The sequence below is a fragment of the Sturnira hondurensis genome, unplaced genomic scaffold (assembly GCF_014824575.4).
Source record: "Sturnira hondurensis isolate 20B ecotype Veracruz unplaced genomic scaffold, ASM1482457v3 Scaffold0011291, whole genome shotgun sequence".
Lineage (NCBI taxonomy): Eukaryota > Metazoa > Chordata > Mammalia > Chiroptera > Phyllostomidae > Sturnira > Sturnira hondurensis.
In genome coordinates, this window is record NW_028083922.1 from 2,391,302 (window position 1) to 2,416,555 (window position 25,254).

Here is a 25,254-nt window from a genome sequence, read left to right on the forward strand (position 1 = left end):
TTGGAACTTACCTAAGTTGAATACATTTTCTTATTAGTGATATTTATAGCTTTTAAAATACTGGTTTCCCATTTTAAATCATGGTGGTCTAAGGTACATTGATTCCTTTTAGTTCATGTAGGAGTGTGTTTTATATTTACTCTTCCTTCTTGTTACTTCCTACTCCCTCCCTGCGTTTCTCTGCCCTGCCACCTCTCACACCCACCAGCACACACCCACAGCTACTTACATACTTTTATACACACACCTGCCCCCCACTTGCTTGTACACATAAACTTACACTTCTGACCAAGCACATTCGTGTGCATGTGCACACACATGCACCCTATGCATATGCACACACACATCTCTTGAGGTCTTCTGTTACTTAGGAGCATTTCGGAATCCATCATCAGTGGCACTTGCAGATCTATAGTATCGCTGCTTACAGAAATGAAGCATCTTTTGTTAATTTATTTATGACTTGGCCCTTCCCTCTGTTATTTCCTGGAAGGCCCTGCGGCACTGAGTGTTCCTTTTAGAGCAATGATCGGCCTTTGTGGAGGCTTGATTCCAGTCCCACCCTGAGACACACATCTGCAGGGGACTTCTGGCACCAGGTTGGATGTGCTTTGATTCTTGACACAAGTTAGTAGCTTCCAGCTCTCCCTGGGGACAGGGGTAGCATGAATTAGTAAAGTGCGGAGCGTCTCTAAATCTCATTTGAGTCTTTAGGCCCCGGCTCCTTCCAAACATTTTGATCTGAACTGCTAATATGCAGGCACACTGCTAGTTTGGTCTCAACTTATTTCTCTGCCTTTTTTGTGTGTGAGTGTGATGGAAACTTTCCCAACAAGTAAGAAGAGAAAGGAAATGTAGGAGCAACCAAGAGCCTGGATAAGTTACAACTGGCTCAAACCCAGAAATGTGAAAGGCTTGGATGAGGCAGATTCCCGCCTTAGCTTTGGAACACCCGTATGTGTGTGTGTATAAGTATTAGCTTTTGGTTCTAGATCTTATTCACAGTATCGAGCTGCACAAGCTGCTTCTGGAACTACTAGATTAGTAAGAAATAATCTTTAATTTAGGTGAGTAAAGGACAGGCTGTGAATATTCAGTAATTCTTAAAATACTTATGTGTTTGTTTACATATCTACCTCTGTAGATGTAGGTGTATAAAATATTATTTCCTTACTGGAGAAAATTTAGAAAAGATAGAAAAGTTAAAACAATTAAAAAACAACTTATGACCCGATCACTCAGAGAACTGCTATTAATATTGTGGTATGTATCCTCTTCTTTTATCAAGTATATGTATGTCTATATTTTTAAAAATTGGGATCATGACATAGATAAAATTATAGCCTGCCATTTTTAAATTGACTATGTATTGTTGCCATTTCCCTCATTTTTAAATATTCTTCAGAACTATTTAGTAGTTGTATAATATCCTATTCCTATAGCTACATTGTAATTTATGTGATTAGTCTTTTTTCTGGACTCGTGGGCTACTTTATATAATGTTTAGTAACATTCTTTAATGACTGTTGTATAAATATACATTAGTGTTTATTGCTGGCTATTTCCTTAAATTTCGAGTTGGGGAGTTACTGTCTTGAAGGGCATGAGCTCCTGGTCTATATGGCTAAATTGCTTCTAGAAAGATGGTTGCAGTTTATTCTCACAAGTATTCGAAGCACTTCAATTTTGTTCCTCAGTTGGTTAAATATAATTTATTTTGAAATATTTGCCATTTTTACAGTCAAAAAAGAATCTCGATTTTATCATCACTAATACTCTTTTTTTTTAAGATTTTATTTATTTATCTTAGAGGGGAAGGGAAGGAGAGAGAGAGAGAGATACCAATGTATGGTTGCTTCTCGTGCATCCCCCGCAGGGAACCGGAAACCGGCCTGCAACCCAGGCACGTGCCCTGACTGGGAATCCAACCTCGATCCTGTGGTTCGCAGGCCCGCGCTCAATCCACTGAGCTACACCAGCCAGGGCGCATCACTAATACTCTAATGAGCAGTCACATTTGGTACTTTGGTCAGAGTGGCCTTACTCGAGAAATGCAGGGGGACTTGGGCGCTGTACAAAACAGGCCCGGAGAACTGGAGGGCGGAGAACAGTGAAACTGAAGGGACGAAAGGGGAAAGGCTCGGCGAACCCTCTGCGGGCCCCGCAGAGCCGCATCCAGACCACAGCACCTAACTCGGTTTTTCTGAATTTGTGAGAAATAAAACCTCTCTGTTCTAAGAAAAATCTTTATCAGCAACTCTTTTACCAACAGTTATTTATTACATTTTTTCTTATCATTTGATTGTTCCAAAGGTAGGAAAATGCCGGATATCCTTGAAAAACACGTAAGTGCCCACTCTTCCTGTTCTCCATGTGGACTTGCCCAGGAAGAGGTTGTTGGGGGGCACTCAGGCGCCCCCAGCAAAGGGCTGGCTCAAATGACTTTGGGGGATCTTCGTAGTCTGAAGTCTACGAATTAGTATCTTTCGGCTTCAAGGAGATGAGGCAAGGTGGTGTCCTCATTAGGGCATTGAAGTTTGCTAAGGACCCTTCTGAGAGGATATTCTCAGTCCCGCCCCCCCCCCCCGCCCCCCTCCCCGCTGTGTGACAGAATGCTAATGGAGCAACAAAGGGCACGCGCCAGCCCTGCACACAGGTGTGAAACTGGGAGGTGCTGAGCAAGTGCCCGTACATCAGGTGAGTGTGTGCGGGTGCCAACTCCATGCTTTCCCGACATTTGCTGGTTAGTGAGCAGGGCTGAGCAGGCGGTGCTGGGAGATGCTGGTAGGCCCGGTCTCACTCGCCTTCCCGCCCGCCACACATGATCGGCAGCGGGAGAAACTGAGTCCTGGGTTCCGGGTCTGGTTGACAGTGTTTTCAGTGTCAGGTTGGACTCGATGTTTTTGAATATTAGAGAAATTCAAATAGCATGGGAAAATAAAATAAGTCACTTTTTTCCCCAGAGTGGTCGGGGATATTTCTATTTGAGAAACTCTAGAGGAAAGCTCTTTATTTGTCTGGGAGTGTGCTCTGGTTATAGGGCCATTTGGCTTTCTGCGAAATATCTTCTCCAGGTGTTTGAGAAGGTCACTAATCACTCATTGGTATTTTACTAATTTATTTTATTGGATTTTTATTTATTGTCACATTAAGTTGAATAATATAGGTGTATTTTTAAAGATCTATGACCTCCTCCTCATCCATGTCCAATATCACCCCCCATACAATAACCCATATTATAGATTTGGAGTAAATCCTCTGTGTCTTTCTTTTTTTATCTACAAATTTACGTACATGCATATAGCTGTTTTGGTGTGTTTTTACTATTTTAAAATTAAATAAAGAAATTACATTATATATATTACATGCTTTTGTTTTAGTAGAGTCCTAAAAGTGGTCTGATACATACAGTTAAAATTTCAATAGACACCATCAGATTACTTTCCAAAAATGTGGCAATTCAGACTTCTACCAGCCGTGCAGTATAGTGCCTTACCCGTTACCTCGGATATCATTAGACTTTAATTTTTACCAGATGGATGAAATTGTTATATGATTATTGAGTACACTTTGACAATGCAGTTTTTCTATTGTTTCACAAAGTTTACATCTTCAGTACAGGCATTTATGTTAATAGTCATCTCTCCCTGCTACCCCCATACACATGCTATATACAACCTGTTCCTACTGATGACTTTTTCTGGTCTTTTGGCTGGTATGCATGTTGACTGGGTCTGCTGAGGAGAGTCTGGGTGCAGGAAGGGTTGGCAAAGCCAGGTAAGTGTAGCAGTCACTTACAGATTTTCACTCTTTTCATAAGGGGCAAGACCTGAGGATGGGTGTGTGAGCTCCTAGTCCTTGCTCATCCAGGCAGACCCTTTCTTAACTGCATGAGGGAATAATCACTTCCTTCACGACAATGCATTACCTTGGAGGGGCAGCATCTTCTAATTCTTTGAGACCCTACAAAAATATTCTGTGACAGATGGTGCAAAGCTGTTAATTCCCAGGCCGGGCTGTCGACTCACCAGTAGAGAGAGGCAGAGTCAAGTTGTAGTGGAGGGCTGGAGACTGCTTCTGTTTGCATCCTGCCTCTGCACTATCTAGAACTTGACCTCAGTCACCTCTCTGTCACAGTTTTCCCATTACAGATGGAGATGATATCATTTCCTGCCTGATTGAGGATTTTTGCGAGGGGTAAGGGAGTTAATATGAATTCAACAATGAAAAGAGCACTTCATGGTACACAGTAAGGACTACATGTGCGTCTCCTAGTCTTATTAATTTTTATGATTGCACACTAAGTGGTATTAATGTCACACAGTCATGAAGGGGCAGGTCTCCTGGGAGAAAGGTAAAGCCACAGGCTGTGGAGAGAACAGCTGCAAAGGAGGTGGATAGAGTCAGATGGTGTAGTTACTGTGGACCTTGTGACTGGATTCTGACTTCTAGCAGCTCCGAGGGAGTGGGCTTGAGCGAGGCAAACAGGGTTCTCCCCAGACCTGCTGTGGGGTGACCATAATCCATTTCTGATGTCTTCCCCAAACCCCACCTCCTTGCTGTTGCCCACACAGCTTCATCCAGTTCTTGGTTACCAGTGACTGATGGCAATACCTGGGGAGGTGTATCTCATGACTGCTTCCTTGAGGGAGAAAGAAAAAGTGAAGGTTTTGCATGCACCTTTCCAAAAGGGACAGTGACGTTGGCTTTTCTGATTCTGACTCTTTGGCGGGTACATAAAAATCTCCCCATGGGGAGGGATCAGAATGGGCTCTTATGCAGTGTGAATTGAGCTGTTGTGATCAGATAGGACTGAAACGGTGGCCTGGAGACAGCCCAGAACAGTGGTTTACAAGGTCCAGGAGGCAGGGAGATTTGCTTTATTGTGCTTTGTGGGGGTGTGTTTATTTAAGCAGAACAGCGATCAAGTTTTGAAAAATTTTAATGACATGGGAATACATTTGCATTAATGTTACAGGAAGTAATAGGTAATAATGACAATAAACAAATAGGAAAAAATACTGAAAGAAATGACATCAAAATGTTGATTTTGATTATCTTGGTTGATGAGATTATAGATCCTTCGTGTTTTGTTCTTTATGATTTATAGTTTCTCTATTCAGACTTCTAATTTTCCAAAATGGGGATATATAAATTTTTTTGATAGAAAATAAAATAGAGTACTTACAGATTGCAATTAATAGTGCTGTTTATACAGAAACAACATAAATGAGCCGTGACAAAATAAAACTATAGTACATTTGTATAATGAAATGCTATGCAATTATTAAGGTGGTGATAGTGTGAAATTGAGATATTTTCACTGTCTTGTTAAGTGGGAAAAAGTAGGATAGGAAACAGACTATATGGTAAAATGTTACACAGCAAAGGTAAATATATATAAATGTATGTATAAATACATAATATTCTGGAAGAATATAAATGAAAATATTATAGAGAATGGGATTTTTCATAATTGTTTTATTTTTTGCCTACCTATATTGTCTAATTTTCTGCAGTAAAACATGGATTACCTACCTACATAATGAGTGAATATTTATATAACTTTTAAAAAGTAAACATCCAAAGAATATTTTTAGTGCAATGAAGTCCTGTAAGACAGTGACAAGTTACATGTTTATGAGCAATGTTGCCACCTAGTGGATTAAAGGCAAAAGCTCACCCTTCTTCGTGTGAAATGAGGAAACGAAAGCCCACTACTGTGTCATATTTCAGACAAATGCCTGGCTGGTTTTAGTGACTCACCCACCGTGTTCCTTTGATTTGCACGGAAAAGAAGTAGTCCATCCACTGAGTGGGAACCCAACTGTGAATGCAGTGTAAAATTTAATTTAAAAAGTTAAAAATGTATTTGCTTTACCATGGGTACCACACTCATCCAAGAAGGTAATTCTGAGTTATCCACTTTATGGATGATTTAGAGCAAAGTTTCCATCTCAACATAACATTTCCCACTTGGCCCAGTAGTACGACTATAAATATTTGTGGGACGAATGATTACTTCTGGTTTGTTTAATCCAATTGTCAGTTGCTGTATATTCACAGACTACAAATTAATTTAAAAATGAATGAGATGAAGCACTAATTTTCTTGATACGCAAACATAGAATATTAGAGTGCTTCACCAGCCAGATGATGATGGTCTAGCCGCCATTTTGGACAGACTACCCACCCCCAATTTGTCATTGTCCTAGGACTCAGCCCTATGTGTTTCCCAACCTCTCACTGAATTTAGCTTGTCCCATTTACCTTTCTTATTATGTGTAGAAAATCTAAATGTTTTGACAGTTCCTCTGTGGAAAACACTTTTAGTGTCTACCCCGCCCTGTTCTTCCAAATTTCCCAGAAGGCCAGGTGGCGGGCAGATGGCTGCCTTTGAGAACTAACCCTCGCTGTCCTTGCCGCACTGCAGGGGAGCTGATCAACCTCGCCATGTACTGTGAGAGGATACGGAGGAAATTCTGGCCGGAGTGGCACCACGACGACGACAACACCGTCTATGAGTCGGAGGAGAGCAGCGAAGGCAGCAAGACCCACACGCCTCTGCTGGATTTCAGCTTTTACTCAAGGACAGAGACCTTCGACGATGAGGGAGCCGAGAACAGTTTCTCCAGAACCCCAGACACGGATTTCACGGGACACTCGCTCTTTGATTCTGATGTGGACATGGATGACTACACAGACCACGAACAGTGCAAGTGACGTTCAGCCTCGCTGGCCCTTTGCTGCTGTGGCTCCGCCCCCCGGGGCTCGGTCCAGTTTCCCAGGTGGAAATCCATCTGAGCTGGAGGAGATCTTCGTGCTTGGCACAATTCTCACAAGCTAGCTGGAGTACAGCAGCCTTATTTCTTTTTTTTTGTACAAACAAAACACAGAACCATTCAGATGGCTCCATTTCAAACAAACAGGCAAAAAAAAAAATTGTCAGCATGGTTCCTGAAATCCATTTTTGTTTTCATTAGAAAACTAATATCGTGAGGTAGACCAAGTGCAAGAGCAGGTTTTCCTCAGATTGTTTATGTTGATCCTCTTCAGCCTGAGGGCTTAGCTGTGAGATGAAATCTTGAACATCCTTCCTACAACAGGGTTTGAAGTAATGGGAGATGTCATCAGAAGAAATGTAGGAGATGAATGTTCTATGCTGTTTGTCTTCTCTGTGTATATTGTATGTCAAGATATAAGTCCAATAAAATCCATAGGTATTTGGTGAACACCTACTATGTGCAAAGCACTGTGCTAGGTGCTAATCAGTATAAGTTTTTCTCTAAGCCCTGCTGGTGACTAGCTGTGTGATTTCAGGCAAGTCTCTTAATTCTTGTGTGCCTCATTTCCCCCACCTGTAAAGTGGGGACAACAATACTTTCCGCCTACCTACCTCACAGGGGTGTTGTGAGGATTCAGGTGGTCACATTTGGAGCTTTAAACCTCTTGGAAGAGGTGTGACATAAACACAACATTTTATTCTTTCTTGTGCTTCACAAATTTGAATCTCTGAATTCACATTTGAAGGATGTGAATTCTTCAAAGGCAAAGGAATTCACATTCAGGCAATAGCAGTCATGGCCCCTCGAAAAACCCGAGGAAGTGCAACGGGCAGACACAGTCAGGACTCTGTCGTCATCCCTCTCGTGATCTTGTTTGAATCGAAATCTTTTGTTGAAAGAACCGTGGAAACATTTGCACAAATCATCAACAGCTACAAATAGTCTATAATTCTGTACCCTTACAGAAGCGCCTTTCCTTCATTGCCTGTGAATGCACACTGGAATGTCATCCTTTGCTGATTTCTGTGTGTGTTAAGTTGCCTGTGTTTGATTTGTTTGGTGGGAATAAAGCTCAGGAATATGATGGGCTTAATGGGAGTGAAGGAGAAAGTATTTGGTTGATTTTTGTAAGCAGAAGTTGCCAACTTGTAATGTCTTTTTGAAGACAAACCTGGGGGGTGGTATTGAAGAGGGAAAGGAGGACGAGGACCATGTTACTAGTATCAGGCACTTTGCGCAGTGTAGACTCTACGCAGTTGGATTAACGCAGCTTTTCTGGTGTCCTCAGCCACAGCCCAGTGAGAGGACAGTGGAGGACAATGCTGAGGACAAATTTTAATGTTTCTTCAGGGTCTCCCATCCCATCCCCACACTCCACCCTCCCCTTAGTGCCCATGAACTCTGTTATTTACTGTATATACTAAGGCACTCTATTGCTGAAGACACAGTTTTTGTTGACTTAAAATATTTTTCTATTGAAATTCAGGTTGAAATTCAGCTCCTGGGGTGGTGGCTGTGGATTTGGGCTAATAGAGTCAGTATTAAGATTTACAGCTGCAAAGAAAACTGCTTTGCTTATGATTACAATGGACAGAATGGGTAAGGATTATTCATGACGGGGTTAAAGAGGCATTTCTGAAAAGACAGCAACTTCTTCTGAGAAGTTCTTCAAAAAGACTCTTTGAATATAGCTTTTGCAAAACCTAAGATGCTGTGGATTCGCAGAGACATAAGGTGGGGGAATGTTTGAGGCTGTTTCCCATTTAAACAACTGTGCAGGGGATGTGGAACTGGAAGAAATGCTGAGATACCTTAGTCTTCAGATTCCTTCCTTGTTAGTATCTTCTTAAAATGACTTATTTTTGAGGGGTCTGATGCCTACTGAGAATGTAGTGGCGAAGATATGAATGGGCAAACCTATTTTTTGTCTCCAGTTTCATTTGGAAGGACTGTTGACTGCTTTCTGTCACTAGCAACTGTGTCCCAAGGCCAGCTGGAGGTAGTTCTGTGTGACAAGGGACATTCCGGACCTGAAAATGTGGATGTAATGAACAGGTAGACTATAGACCTGTCTCCAGAAAGACTGGGTCACCCTTTCTCCACCCACAGCTGGAAAGAGTTGTGTTTGAAATTTTGCCTACAATTTATTCTTGTATAGTACTGTTTGATGTATGTCCACTCCGAGAGTGATCGAGCTATGAGTCTGTAGATTCAAAAATACGTACTTTTTATTATGTTTTACTTGGAGGGCCAGTACGTGGAGAGCCAACCTTCAAAGAGAAGTTGTGGAGCAGTTGACTCCATCCAGGTAACTCCCACAGGAGCTTGAATGGACACTGTCACCAGGGGGCTTGGGTCCTGGCCTGGCAGCTCACGATGGGGTCATCAACATTTTGCAGGTGCAACTTGATTTGGAAACCTAAAACATATTCAGGTTTTACTTTCCCAATAATGTTATGGAGGAAACAAAATGACCGAGACAAAAATCACTGTGGCGGGGAATGACTTACTCAGTTTTTATTGGAAGGGCTTTAATTTTACGTGGTTTGTTCTTAAGCTAGCCAGATTGGAAGCATTCTCCAATTTGATGAACAGGTGCTACTTATTAGAAAAATTAACATCAAGAAATACGGAGACATTTGGTCACCTGGCTCACTTGTTGAACGTCTGTGTTCGTTTTCACTGGAAAGTAACTTCAGGAAGTGTGCTCTTTGATGTTAACTTATGCTTCTGGTTGGACAGAAGACCCGTAGGCCACCTGCTTTGTTCCGCCTCTCACTGTGCAAACAAATTCTGCCCCTCTATCCACTTCCCTGGGCCCTCCCCACCCCTGCACATCAGGATTCATGAGCAGCAGTAGTATGTTTTGCATATAGCAGAGTAGATATAAGGACAATATAAATTTATGCAGAAGTGAACTATAGTGCTAGAGTCTGCCATTTTGTAATTGTAACATAATGCATCGCGAACAGTGACATTACCAAGGCCACGGGCTACCCCGAGGACCGATCACAGACTTAGAGCAACTGGAACATGAATCACAACAGATGTCTGGTCCTCCAGGGAGCCCTGCCAGTGTGTACTGAGGCACTAGAACACTCTTGTGGAACAACTGGGGTTCCAGAAAGGAGGTGTGGAGGGTTAGTCTCGTGGGTTTTCCTTGGATCATTTGAGTGAATCATTGAAGTGTTTGGCGAGGCCATGGATTAGCCCTAGAAAGCCTGTTACAAGAGAGCCCTGAGGTCATTATTGACTCAGTGTCACGTAAATATTTACTTGCAAGGCAGGACCGGGAACTGGGTGAGAGCTTTCACTTTGTCCTAGATTGTTCTTATTATTCCACTTTGATTTGATTTTCTTTGAAAATAGATGTTCCCTGAGAGCTCACTCCTAGAAGTCCCTAGAACTAGCACATCCCCAGCCTCCTAGAGAGTGCTGGGGATCCTCCACCTTCGTGCCCCATGTCTGTTCAGCCTGGTCCAGGCCGATTCAAGAGACTGTTCTTCATGATCTATTCTCTGCAAGGCTCTGCTAGGCTGGCTCTGTGAGTGGCACCAGGATTGATATCCAAGTCACCAGTACTCTTCATTCTTGGTTATTTATCTTTTAAGCATCCATACCCATCTGCTCACTGTCCGCTGGACACCAACCCCTTGCCTGGCCCAGGGGTCCACACTGGGTGATTGAGTGATGAACAGGGCAGATGTGGGCCCTGATTTCAGTGCATCTTCTTCTGGCTGAACTTCTGCGATAGCCTCCTTTATGTGCTTGTCCACTACCTATCCCATGCCACCTATCACCATTAGGTCAGTCTTTGTAAAAAGCTCTAACCCTCGTGGGGTGCTGCACAGCCTCAGGATGAGGGTCACTCCTTAGGGCTGGGTATCCTCACCTCTTTATTCACCTTGTCTCCTGGGGCTCCTTCATGTGAGACATTCAGGTGCATCCGGGCTGGTTCCTTTGCTGTGTCCTAAACATGCCTCATGTACCCCCGCTCTGTGCCTCTGTTTATGCCAGTCTCTCTCATGAAATACTCACTCTCCTTCTCCACTGGCTCAACTCATACTCACCTCTCAAGGCCCAACTTCATTGATTCTGAAATGAACCTCATTGAAATCTACCTTTCCTCTAGAAAACCAACATTCATCATTTCCTTCCCTGAAGACTGCATGGTAAAGGTGTGCTCAGAAAGTGGGCCATAGGCTAGAACAGTGCTTTCAAATTTTTGTGTCTAATGAAAGCCCTATACCCTATTCCTAGAAAAATACCTATATGCAAATATATACAATTTACATCTAAGTTAAGGAGATTTCAGAAACCTTTTGAAATTATCTGTGGATTCTTTCAGAGATTCATGAACCCCAATTGAAGAAGCTTTCTTCAAAGAGTCTTTAAAAATTGTTAGTGTTCATTCTTTCTTGCCTTTAGCATTTCCCAAGAGGAGGAAAATTGGAATGGGATGGGCAAGGGAAAGCAATATTTGTTGTTGTCCCCGTTGAGCAAGTTCTAAGTGACAGGGAAGAAGGACGGAGATCTGGCTTGCATTAATTGAGAGAATATTTTTGTCTTGACAGATTGGGCATTTTGAAATTGACGGGGTTTTGTTATCACCATTGTCATTTATCTACTAACCATCTAAAAGGTCAATCTATCGAAATTAGTTCAGGGCCCAGTGAGCTTCATTTGAGCCCTGAAACTAACCACTTTCGCATTGCATGGGCAGGCTGACTGGCCTGGCGCTGAGGTGGGAGCGAAGAGGCTGGATTTTTCCTTACAAGAAAAAGGCCTGCAAAGGAAAAAGCAGGTTTTCCTGAATTCACTCATTCATTCATTCATGCATGCATGCATGAATCCATCCATACAATTGTTCAGTTATTTTCCATAAAAGGATAGTGACATTTGTTGGTAGGAAGAACTCAGGTTCTCTTCTTCTCCCTCCATCTCTTCCCCTCCCCTTCCTCCTACTTTCAGGGTAAAGTTATTTTTGTTGCTCCTGACTATGACCCAGGTTGTTCTCCTTTACACAGTTCTGTTTAAGTTGAGTAAGAATTGATGGGACTACATTCAATGACAAATACTTCTGAGTCTAAATGCTGAACTCTGGCCACCCCTTTTAACAGGTCCAGGGATCAGTTGCATGTGATTGTGGAGTGCTTGACTTCTATTCCATTTCTGCCAGTGGTTGGATAAAACTTTCAAAGTTCAAAAGGATCCCCTTGGTGAGTGAGGTAGGAAGTGCTTCTTGCCTGCAGAACTGTTGCTAGTGCCAGGATTTTCATCATTTGAATTCCTCTCCAGAAATTTAGACATTTAGTCCTTGACTTTAAAGAATATCTTTGTCCTCCCTCACTGAGGACATTTTTATCATTGCTTTTTTAGAGAGTGAGGAAGGGAGAGAGAGAAACATTGATGTGAGAAACATCTATTGGTTCCATCCCATACCTGCCCAGACTAGGGATGGAACGTGCAACCTTTCAGTTATGGGATGATGCTCCAACCCACTGACCCACACCAGCCAGGGCTTTGAAGAATATCTTAAAGATATGTAAGGTTTCTTCATCTATCAGATAACTTGAGGCAACCACATAGTGGCCTTGCTCCTTAGAGATTACAGAGAATACTGAAAAACAGCTTGAAGAAAAGTAACTCATTTACCGTGACCACCCCAGTCACTCTGGCTCTTGACCAAGCAGAGAACTTGTCCTCAAACCAAGCACTCCAACTGCTGCTGCCTAGACCAAAGTAGGATGCTTACATTTTTGAGGAATTTCTTCTTCATTAAGGGTGACATGTTTGTGTGACTCCTGCCACAGTGATTTCTCATCGAGTAATCCGTTTCATGGGATTATGCTTACTGTAAGCATATGTTTTTCCCAGTGACCTGTATCATGCAGAGCGTCTGACAACTCACATGTTGATGATGAGGGTGGTGGTTTCTTGATCGTGATGGTTGTGAAGTTGAAGACCTTAGTTCTTTATTTGGTGGTGTTCGAGTTACACTGAGTAGGAGGAAAGAAGGAAAACGACAGATACGGGCTAAAAGCAACTGGTGGTATGGCTGTGGGTCAGAGGTGTCAGGCACACTGGGAGTTTTATAGGTTCTAGCATCTTCCTTAAGTACAGGTTTTAAATTTAAAAAATACAATCTGTAGGAGGATGGTATATAAATGTGCAGGTGGCTGGTGAGGAAGCATTGAAGTTACATGATCTTTGTCACATTTTATATTTTCACGCTCCCAGATTGTCCCAGCTGAAGTGATTCCTGGGAACCGTGGAAGAAGCTGAGAATGGCCAGCCCCACTGTGTTCACGTCTACGATTCTGCANAAAAGCAACTGGTGGTATGGCTGTGGGTCAGAGGTGTCAGGCACACTGGGAGTTTTATAGGTTCTAGCATCTTCCTTAAGTACAGGTTTTAAATTTAAAAAATACAATCTGTAGGAGGATGGTATATAAATGTGCAGGTGGCTGGTGAGGAAGCATTGAAGTTACATGATCTTTGTCACATTTTATATTTTCACGCTCTCAGATTGTCCCAGCTGAAGTGATTCCTGGGAACCGTGGAAGAAGCTGAGAGTGGCCAGCCCCACTGTGTTCGCGTCTACGATTCTGCAGCTCCCTTCTAGTCTCTCAAACATAGTTTTCGTTGTACAAAGTAATGTATATTTGTTGTACAGAAATCCTTTAAAATGGAGATACCCCAAGTCATCCCTATGTAGACAATGGTCTTCAAACATTTGTGCTCATTCACTGCATCAGTAAAAGTTCCTGTGCATGCCCTTCAGCATAGTTGTTTGTAAACATACACGTGCTGCTCACACTGCTGTACTGATTGAGTATGTATATTGAAAACTGGGGCAAATGCAGAAATTTACAGACAATATGCTCCTGTACTCCATAGAGCCTAGAGGAAGAGACAGGGTAAGCACACAGGGTAGCATCTAGAAGGCCGTAACTGATTGAAGAATGTCAGGTAACATGTGGCAAAGTGGATGTAGAATAAGCATGGGTGCATGATTTTAGCTCAAGGTATTTCTTCATTATTTTTACTTAAACAGGCATTTTTGGTCAGAGAAGAGTGAATAATTAGATGTCACCTTTACAAGATCTCATTTTATTTTTTTTGGGGGGGGACCACTCTTTCTAGAAGCTTGAAAATTTCTGAAAGATTTCACAGTACACCCATTTAAGCAAAACTAGAAAAGAAAGGATGATGAAAACCTCAAATAATGCAGATGCAGGATGTATTGCCTGAGGATTTGAGCCACAATCTGAAAAACATGTTTTGATAATTCCTGATAATCATCATCTCATTGATATGTCTGTCTTCTATTTGTGTATAACCTTGTGTCTCCAAATGTGTGGGAAATGTACAGATTTATTTCAGATGTCTGAGATGGGAAGGACCACTGTTGGTATAATTGGAACCACATTTCAGCTGCTTGGGGGCTGCTGGGTGGACGCTCCCTGGAAACATTCACCTGCACCATCTGTTTTGCAAACACAGTGACTAGCATCTTGCTGAATGAGGGCCTCAGTGTGGAGGTAGTGTTCCGATGTTTATTTCTGGACCTATGAGTTACTTTAGCACAGTTATTGTTAGTAGTTTATAAAGCCATATTTAAACTTGTAAACTCGATTGTAAGATAGATTTGAATTGTGCACTCTGTTGATTACTGTATATAGATGTGTCAATTCTGTATATTTGGTCTGTATGTATTTGATGTGTAAATGATAACTAATGGATATGAAATAGCTTTCTGTGAATGTCTTTATTCCAATTCACTTCTCTTTTGCAGATTTAAATCTTTAAACTTTATACCCATGGGGAAAATATAAAATTTTTGCTGGGAGAATATTTTACTTGTAAGGCTCTTGTATAATTAGAACAGAGGTAATGAATTCTTTAGGCATATCACTTGCTGACAGTATTTCAAATGAATGTTTTTTAAGTGGAAAAGCAGGTCTTTGAATATGCTGTCCTATCCCCTCCTGCCCTCACTTCATGCTCAGTGTGCCGAGCATTCTGAGGGGTGGTGTCTACTGGTAGAGGGAGGAAAGGAAAGGAGGAGAGAGCAGGACGTGTTACTAAGGCCTTCCCAGGCCCTGGCCAGATAGCTCAGTTCATTAGAGCATCATCCCCATATACCAAGGTTGTGGGTTTGATCTCCAGTCAGGGCACATACAAGAATCAACCAATCAATGCACAAATAAGTGCATTGACAAATCGATGTTTCTTTTTCTCTCTCTCTCTTTTTTAAAATCAGTAAATATAATTTAAAAAAATCAAGACCTTCCCTGTGGTAGCTAATCATATAGTAGACCAATTTCCCTTTCTATAAATATAATCTTAATTAGTTTTTTGCACCTCTTCAATCAAGTAATTATGATTCCCACTTTATTGATGAGGAGAGAGGCTTGGGTAGATAAATTAGGATAATGTGGCTAAGATATGCTCAAGTTATATCTTGGGGTCAGAGATTTTGGGAATATACATTACTTTTCACACCCATATGTATGAACTGCAAAAGATAGCTGGGCACAGGGCATATTGAGATTGAGACATTCTAGGTGCTTGAAACGCTATCTACAAATTTGACCAACTGTTATTCAAATATTAGCTGCTTACCCTTTAAAGCCAAGTCCAGTAAGGTAACATCCAAAGTCACTGATAGCCCAAACCAGGGGAGTACCTAGTAAGTAGAAAATAAGGGAAACCCCTAATCATACATTCTAGAGATACTTTGTTTTTTATCCTTTTATACCCCTTTCCTCTCTTGACCTAATAAATCCTAACTATTTATCCCTGCTTATTAACATAGATTCTCCCTGTAAATATTTTAGGACAAATCTATATCTACTTCAACTTAAGTTGGCTCCAGATCCTTCTAGAACTTGTGTCAGGGTCCTGGACTCAAGCTTGACAGCTGTCCTTTAAGGGAAGCTTTATTCTCCTTGCTTCTGGGAGGCGGCAATGGGGAGGGAGTCATTTGCCTTTCCAACACACGGCGCTCTCTGAAGTGTTGAGAGAAGTGTTTTGCAGCCAGTTGTACTGAACGTTCCATGACCTGGTTTTCGTATTTTTGTCCTTCCCTTCAGAGGGGAGGCAGCACAGTGGGAGGCCTTGCTCCCCCAGGGCCGCCCCTTGTGTATGTAGAGGATGCCACTGTCAGTACCCACCGAACACTTAGCAGCTGGGCTGCTTCCCCTTAGCAACAGACTTTTCTTTCAAACCCTGCCAAAGCTAGAGTAGCTCATCCTTTGGATGAAAGGGAACTTTGGAGAACAAAGAGGTAATTACTGTGTTGCTGTCCTGCATGCCTAAGAGGTACCTGGTCTACTTTAGTAACGTGTTCTTGTGTGCAGACTTAGGGATTGTCTCCACTGGAGAGATGTGAGGACTGGAGGTTTGTATACTTGGGGGCATGTTTGGCCTGGGCAAGCACACCGGGTATCTCGTGCTCACCATGTATCCAGGTAAACTCTGCTTAAAACAATGTCTCTGGCAGCCTTGAAAGGAGGAGAGTGGAGGGAAGGCCTGTGTGTGGAAGGGAGCAGCCCTAGTGCCTTCCCTGACCCTCTTGTGTCCACCCTCAAAAGCCTCCCTCCACTTTAGCTGCTGTGTTCAAAGAAAAAGGGCAGAAATTTCAAGGATGGCTTGACGATGTCAAACAGTCCAGATTTGCTGGTGGCGCAAGCATGGGAGGGGTGGGGGTGAGGAGGAGGGCCCTGAGCAGACTGTTGGGAAGTCATTCCTTTGGAGTGGGGAGGTTTTTTGAGCAGGGGACTAACAAGAGGAAAGAGTGAGTAAATAAGATTTATCCGATTGCGGAGTGGGTGCAGGACTAGTCAGAGGAGAGACTGCAGCCCAGCTGCTGGACCTGACCTCAGGGTCTCAGAGGGAAGGAGGGGTGTGAGATGGGGTGGGGCTGGCCCAGGGTGGGTGGTGGGAATGTGGATGGGGAAGGGCAGCCACTGAGCTCCTGGAAACACTGAGACTCTTGGATGTGGGGAACACAACGGGAGGGAGATGACGAAGGTAACCCTGGGACATGGGGGACATGGTGATATGTAGGAAATGCCACTGCTTTGGGGAAAAGCATCGTCCTGTTTGAGCCACACTGAATTTCAGGAATCGGTAGGTAATAGAGGACTGGAACTTCCGAAGGGGCTGGAAGGGAATCCACGGCCCCTGAAGGGGTTGCTGAAGGAAGTAAGTTGGAAGGATGGTGAAAGTCAATACCTTGCATTTGTATAATGTTTGTCTTCAAGATACTGTTAGAGTCAGTAACACCTGGACTATGTCCTTTGTATCCTCATATACAAATGGACAATTCTTCCAGGTGATCTTTAAGATGCCTTCCAGCTCAAATGTCCTTTCTTCTTTCTTGGAGGTTCAGTACCACTTCTCTATTAACCCTGATTCCACCCCCTGCTTCATTGGTTCTCATTGTGTTGAAAGAGGAGTTTCTTGACCAAATCAACTAGTGATAGCTGACATCTACATATGAATTACTGTTCTTAGCAACCCACAAATATTAACTCATTTAATCCTCACAACCCCCTTGTGACATTGGTACTATCATCGTCACCATCAGGTTTTTATCACCACCACCACTTTCATCACCATCATCACCATCATCACCATCCTCCGTTTGCAGACGAGAAAACTGAGGCAAAGAGAGGCTAAATACAGTGGTACCGATACTCACTGTGAATTCATTCTGGGAGTCATGACAAGTGCCGAGATTGACAAGCACCAAACAAGGACGAGTGCTGGAGCCTTTGCTCTGGCGGGCTGGCATCCCGACTCATACAGGTTCCACAGTCCAAGTGCTGAAACATTCATCAAAACGCGATGAGTACAGGGTCTGACAAGTTCTGAGGCTGATGAGTACCGAGGTATGACTGCAACTTGTCCCAGATCTCTGCCGAGTGAACAGAGCAGCTGCAGTTTCAGTGCAGAACCTGAGAAGTAGAGTCCAGATACCACTAGCTGTACAGCTTTCAATGGATAAAGGATGCAAAGAAGTGTCACAAAAGGGTTAAAGTGGACATGGAGCGCATTTGTGGTCCTGTGGGGACAAGGTTTAGCTGGGGGGCAGTATACCAGCTGCTAGCAGGCAGGTGGTATGAGTTGATTGGGTGTGTGCACCTCACGTCTTAACATCAACTAAGGCGACCTCTTTTTCCTGAGAAGCAGCTTCCTCAAGTCACCATGCAGTAGCTTCTCCCTCCGAGTGGAGCCCCGGGAAACCGCATAGATAGAACCCTGAGATGGAGCCCTCCGGGAACCACACCCCACAAAACTCATGGTTGTGTCCCCACTTGACATTTTAGTTTTTGCTTTTGATGGTCATTTACTGTAGCTGGCACATGTAGGATGTCTGATTTCTGGTGTTGGATGGCCTTAAGTGTGGAAAGCCTGCCGCAGCTGGAGACCAGAGGGGCTGCACAGGCCACTTCACCCCACATCATGGTATATATATGTATGTAGTAAATTGTTGTGGACCGCTCTGCCTGGTTTTAGGAGTTGTAACTCTCTATCCCCTGTGGCTAAGGATGAATGAGTGACCTCTGGAATTCGAGCAGCAGGAGACAAAGCTTGTCTCTGGTAGCAAACGTTGCTTCAGTTTCCTCCCTGCCCCAAAGCATGGTTGGAAGTCCTTGACGAGTAAGACTCCTCAAAGGAGGGGCAACCTAGGCCAGACACAACTACTTGGGGGGCCAACATGGAAAGACTTGGGGGGCTGCAACAAAGAGCAATGGACTCTCACCCCACCCCTGACTTCGACATAGCCCGAGTCCCCATGTTCTCTGGGAGAAGCACTTTCTGGCTCTAATCTCCTTAAGCCTAAATACCTGATGGGGAGGGGTGCAGCTCCTTGCCTTGCTAGAGGGTGTCCTGGGGAAAAATCTGGCATCACAAAGACTTGCTGATGAATCTGTGAAATCTGCTCTGTTAAGAGTGCTTTCATTCGTATGTTAAGGGTTCGAGCAAGAAACCCTAAAACTCTGTTCCTGACAGACTCTGACTCACAGTAAGCCCTCAGGTTTCTTTGAAACGTTATCTACTGTTTGATCCTTGCTGCCCTGTATTCCTGTGCATTACGATCCAATAGAAGCCCTTGGAGGAAGGGGCTCAATACCTTTTTCTCCTGAGAAACTGGCCACTGCCCAAGGCCTTTTTCCTCTGGGAAATCGAGCCACCTCTCCTCCCCAAGCAGATCACATCATGTCTCAGTCATGTTTACTCTTATCCATGGCACATGGGGGGACTTGTGAGGAAAGTCGCCCCCACAGTAAATGCTCAATAAAGACTGGTCACAGGATTGGGCAGATTCTCAGGTAAAAGACAAACAACATTGTAAACAAATATCCAAAGTCTGAAGTTTGAAAGGACAGACTATGCAAAGGCAGTAAATTACTCATAGAACAAACCATAGGTGGCTGAAATACGGGGTAGTGATTTCTGTAGGCTCAAGTGGTCTATGCCGTCCCCAGGATCCCTCCCTGGAATTACAGCCCTATAATTCAAACTGCTCCTGTTTCCTTGACACACATATACTATGGATCTGAATCCCAGATCCTGCTGATGGTTGGCACTGTGTTTTTTCCACCCTGGTGCACTCATGCTGCCTGATCCATTCTTTTGTTAGAGCCGCTAGGATAAGGCACATTCACCTATCCTTTGTCTTATATTGTCACTATGTATTACAGGATATTTAACTTATCATGAGGCTACATACATTATAACTTTGTGAATAGCTTTATTCTGGGGTTTTGGAAGTTCATTCCTTTTAGCTATCAGTCTTTGCATTCTATAGGAAGCAGAGTGTGGTTAGGGATGCATTCTTTGCTTAAGTACCGACACATGGATTTAGCGCAATCTGTGTACACAAAAGTAGGAGAGATTCCTGACAGCCAGAAGATAAGCCTTCCTCTTTTACCTTTTCTACTGTGTGCATCAACTCTTTCCAGACATTAGGAATTTTAATTCATAGTGATATGATATTGTACTAGCTCTCTTTTTCTGTATTGTTGTATACATACATAGATAACTAGCCCCTGAACAGCAGACATGAGACATGTCTAGTACAATTATAAACTTATTTTTTTAACAATTGCTCCTAAAAAGTTGCTGTGTAGGGTAGTTTTTCCATAGTGTTGAATGAAATTTTTAAAAAAGATTTTATTTATTTATTTTTAGAGAGAAGGGAAGGGAGGGAGAAACGGAGGGAAAGAAACATCAAAGTGTGGTTGCTTCCTGCACACCCCTTACTGGGGACCTGGCCCGAAACCCAGCATGTGCTCTGGCTGCGAACCTAACCAGCAACACTTTGAATCTCAGGCTGGAGCTCAATCTACTGAGCAACACCAGCCAGGGTGTGTTAGGCAAGCCTCATTGTTTATATGCTCACTCTGAGCCAGTGAGAAGTTGTGCATCTCCTAAGTCCGGCAAAGCAGCTGCAGTTCTGTTATTAATACGGGCAGTCAAGCATAATAATAAGAATTCTGACTTGTGTTCAACCTTGACACTGCTCTCCTGATTTGCTCCCTTTCTATTCACATTGCTGATTTCAATTTGGGTCCTTATTGCTTCTTGTCAGAACTCCTTGCTCAGATACCTTTGATGGCTCCTCACTGCCTACAGAGTAGTCTCAACTCTTTAACCCACTTGTCAAGAACTTTCAGAATTTGGCCTCTAAATGTCTTACTTTCCTGCTGTCCTACGTGGGCACCCAAACAGGAGCTGCATTCTCCACCCAGGCAGCTGATTTACTCAAAATTGTGTCGTACCCTTGGCCGCCTCCTTGGCTGCCTCCATGGGTTTTCCATCCTGTTAGCTTCCTCGTGCCCATCCTGTGCATTATGCCACAGCAAATTCATTCTTCTCCAGGAAATCTCCCTTCTTGGAGAAGTGGTCCCTGTTTCTCAATGTCTGAGGCAATCATTGTTCATCTGTCTTTGAGCACCTAGCATGTACCTACATGCGTTTCTATTTGTCTCTTCTCCCACTTTCTAGATTATAAACCTTCAGAAACCACATTCAATTTCCCATATTTTTTTATTTTTCTCTGAGGCTGTGATAAATGTATGTTGTCCAAGGCAGGGACAGTGGGAATGGGGGGGGGGGAGAGACATTTGCAGGAGGAAGCATTCACAGAACTTTTGAAGGGAGAATTCACAGACTTTGCTATTACTGACTTATCTAAATCCTTCTTGGGGAATTATTTTTATTAGCATGCTGTTCAAACTCTTGAAATAATGGGTTCCATATACATCCATACCATTGTGCAAACAAATTCCTCCTTTTATTTGTCCTAAGTTGCCCTTTATACTAATGATCCTATTTAAAGCATAAGGTCTATATGCCTTTTAAAGGTTAGGGCACTGTTTAGCCAGACGCCCAAATATTTATATACTGAGACCTACACGAGTGTTGTCTGATTAATACCTGTCTTCTTGGGAAAGCTGTGAATAATGTCAACATGAACTACATTATTCCTGCTAAAAATTCATCCATTTAGTTTAACTTGCATGTAATGACACCTGAACGTCAAGAGCTGTTTGCAGAGCGCTGTTGCAATACTGTTGTAGCTCATTCATAACAAATGGCAATGAAGTCCCTTCAGCATATCGATTGGGAGAATGAACATAAATAGGAAATTTGGGGGCTCCTGGAAACCTGTAATAGGTGAAGAATATAAAGGGAAAATGCAATGGGTCTCAGAGAAATCTTTGGGGAAAAAGATACCTTTGGCTATAAAATTGATTTGAGAGTTAAAACTATGTTGTTAACCAAATGCTTTACATAATGCCAGTTGAAATTTCTCAAAATAGCTAAACAATAAAGAAGGTGAAGATGGAGCTGGGAAACAGATCAAGGGAGGTCCAGGGAAAGGCGGAAAGTTCTCTGTTCTCTTTCTGTTTTTCTCCTTCCTCTTTTTCGGTTCCTTCCATTCTCTCCTATTCCATGACTCTGTTTCCATTTTCCTTCCCTCATCACAAAAACACTGATTTCTCCTGGTCTGTCATCCGCCTCTCTTCTTTCTGTAATTGCAGAGGCTTTTCTCCCCTCCACCCTCTTTCCTACTCTCTGTGAATCATATTCCCTCTGTGCTGGAAGTTACGGGGTTTTGCAATGCAAGAGACCTCGAGACCATCTAATTCGGTTTCCTCTCCTAAGAGGTGAGGCTGAAAAGCCCAAGAGAAATTAACTTGCCTGCTCCAGTCACCGAGACAGTGAGTGGTAAGATCCACACAAGATGTAATGCATCTCAGTATCCAAAGAAACTGAGATGTCATCTCTGCCACTCACTTTCTAATGCAGAAGCACATTCTAAACCATCCAGAAATGTTTAGCCTGTTTGGGATTTCCAGGAAGGGCAGGTGCCTTATTATTTTGCTGGAGAATTCTGACAAAAGCTAGTCTTTAGATTAAACACTGCCTCCCTATAATTTTCTTATACTATCCCTACTTCTGTCTACTAGAGCTACAAGGAAGGCTTTCTTTCAAGCTATTGCTTTTTAAATTTGTGATAAAGCAAAATTGGACTCTCTTCAGCCTTTCCTTCCCTACGTCAAGCACCCCCAGTTGTGTTAACGGTTCCTCACGTCACATGGTTTATACTTCTCTCATCACTTTAGACCCCTCCCCCATGATTTCTAGGCAGTATCATTCTTATAGGATGACAGTGGATTTAGAGACAATATTGCAAATAATATTTAATGCATGCAGACTGCAGAGTCATTACTACCTATGGTCATCTGGAGACTTGATCGATTTCTTAGCCTCATTCCCTTGTGCTCATATGATGTTAGTTTATCCTGATTAGAGGCAGCTGAAACCCTCAGGTCTCTTGCAATCAAACTGGCAAGAATCCAGATCTTTCCAGCTCCTCTTATCTGGTTATGTAGATGATTATAGCTTTAATGTGGGTCCTAATCACTACTCCTATAGGATGTAATCATTTTGGTTTTGCACCATGTTCTTCCCAGCAATCCGAGCTCCTTCTAGGTGGACAGCATTCACCCGCACCCTGGCCATCACAGTGCACCGACAGCTCCCTCCTGGTCAACAGCCACCTCTGATCCATGTGCAAGTTTATCTTGGCTACCACTTAATGGCCATATTGCAACTGTGATATCTGCCAGCTAGAATGTTAGGGGAAGAATCGCATGCTACAGAGTAGAATTGAGTACACCTTGGCTTTATCGGTTAACGTTCATTTGATTGCAAACAGCAGAAGGACTTTTGTATCTCACAAAGCTAAAGAAAGAGCAGGACAACCAAACCTCAGAATGGGCAATTCTGTGGTAAGTGCTCATGATGTTTTCTATAGATTGGTGACTCGCAGTCTTTGGGTCAGATGTGCAATTTAAAGGATCTTTCAAAATAAGAGAAATCGAAACAAAAATTGTATATAAGTACTCTACCAAGTTCAGGGCTCCTCTCCTCAGGAATGAATCCTGACATTCAAAGATGAGTGAAGAGATGGTTCCTCAGCTTATTTTGGTGAAAAAATCGATTGAATCCCACATGGGTGCTGCTGAGACTCCCGAAACTACCCCCCACCCTGTGGTTATCCCACTTTGCTCTGGGCCATGTTGACAGCGGTGCAAAGTTTTGTAATGTAAACATAGTCACCAGGATCCAACTCCTGTGCCCTGGGCTGCCCAGCAAAGGAGAAATAGAAGCTGGGCGGCCTCAGCAATGCCTGCTAAGGAGGAGGAGACTGCCAACGGAAGAGAGTGTATTTACTGGAACATGTAAGAATGGAGCCTCATTAGTATAGAAAGAGAGCAAGGTCAGGGCAAGAACAGACTGTCTCAGACAGCTACACAGAGCTGAAGGGCAACCACAGGACTAGCGAGAGGTATAAGGACACTGCACAATATAGTTATATTGTGGGAGTGATTCTGCCATAATTTTGCTGACCTCATTTGCTCATTAAATAGTCATCAAATGCTTATTATATGTTTACTATGTGTGAGTCATTATCATGGGAGCTAGAGAAACCATGGTGAATAAAACATGTGGCCACTGGCTGATTGAAACATGACTAGTCCAATGGAGGGACTTTCTTTTAATGAATTAAAGCATAAATTTAAACAGACACACCTGGGTAGAGGCTGTTGGACAGGGCAGCTTTAGAATATGTAGGGCCATGAGAGATTCTAGGTGAGGAAGTGGTGCAATTAGATACGTGTTTCATGATGCCTCCAATGGAGGAGTCATCAGTATGAAGCTGTGTCTGTGCCATGCTGGGACAGTCAGTCAAGTAAGAAACATCATCCGTTGATTGGTTTCTGCACAGACCAACCTTAGAAATGAAACAACAGTGGCATCAGGGGTGGAGGACGCTCACCGTGCAGGCTTTTCCAGCGCGAATGCTCCTGGCATCTGAATGAAGGCTGCTTCAAAACCTCTAGTCATAGTATTCGTAGCTTCTTAATTGTGATATAACAGTAAAAAGATAACAAGTCAGATATTGTTTTGTTAAGGCTCCCCTATTTCTTTAGGTTATTATGTTGCATTTCTGTAAAATTTCTGGAAATTTGTCCCTGTATTAAGAATGTAATAATTCAAAAAAGCCCATCCTTCTTCATTTATCTTTCTCTAGTTAAGTTGCAAATGATGTGGCAGCTAACAGGGAAATCTTAAATCTTTCATTAGCACAGGGTAGTCTCCAGAGAACTGTGACTTCAACACAGGTTTTGGATATATTCCAAGCAATGGAGGATATCTTTCAACATTTCTGAAAACAAAAACATTCCTTTTAGTGCTTGAAGGGCTAAGGTCTCGTTCTGCCCACTGGGGATGAGCCTGGGGCTGCCAGGCGGGGGCACGGCATCTGCTTCCTGCCCGGGCTCCTCGGTGCAGGTTCACTCTCCCTCCTGCCCCCGGAAGCCTGGCTTGTTTCCACAGTTAATCTAGTCTAGCATTTCATGATGGGCCCAAGCCCCTGACCCCAGCTGCTCTAGAGAAGATGTAACCCTAAGGACTGGTCCTGAATATCTCATCTTACTAGCTCTTCCCACCTCCCTGCTCCTTGGCTGGCCCACCTCTCAGGGTTAGGCCAACAGTCCAAATCCAGGTTTGTGCCATTGGGAAATTATAAACACCACGACAAATCAGACCTTTCGTTGCTTCTCCTCCTCCACCTTTCCTTCGAGGCTAAGGGCATGCTCAGACTTCCCTTGAGTGCACCAAGCCCCTGCCAGAACTAAACGGAGCTGTGGACACACATGGGAAGTTTGGGAGCAAGTGGAAGTGTCATTTTTCCAGGTCCTTTGCTGAGGTGAGCTGGGCTTTTGGACACCATGTATACTGCCCACCGCCTGCCTTTTATGTGTCTTGTGTTGCACACTGGCTGGGAAGGAAACCAAGTCACCCACAAGAGGGCAGCAAATGATTTCCATTCTAGCTTTGTTTCTCTTCCACAGAACTTCTATTTAGTCAAGAA

The 25,254-nt window shown here is 43.2% G+C and overlaps 1 protein-coding gene across 2 annotated transcripts in view; it reads left to right on the forward strand.

Annotated features, from left to right (window-relative positions):
- The window catches only part of FAXC (failed axon connections homolog, metaxin like GST domain containing), a 66,406-nt gene extending 59,174 nt beyond the window's left edge, over nucleotides 1–7,232 (forward strand). For both annotated transcript variants that reach the window (XM_037059727.1, XM_037059728.1), the window contains one exon: nucleotides 6,434–7,232. In XM_037059727.1, coding sequence (XP_036915622.1) covers nucleotides 6,434–6,723 — 290 coding nt within the window. In that variant the 3' untranslated portion in view covers nucleotides 6,724–7,232. The remainder of the gene's footprint in view (nucleotides 1–6,433) is intronic.
- Nucleotides 7,233–25,254: the final 18,022 nt, after the last annotated feature.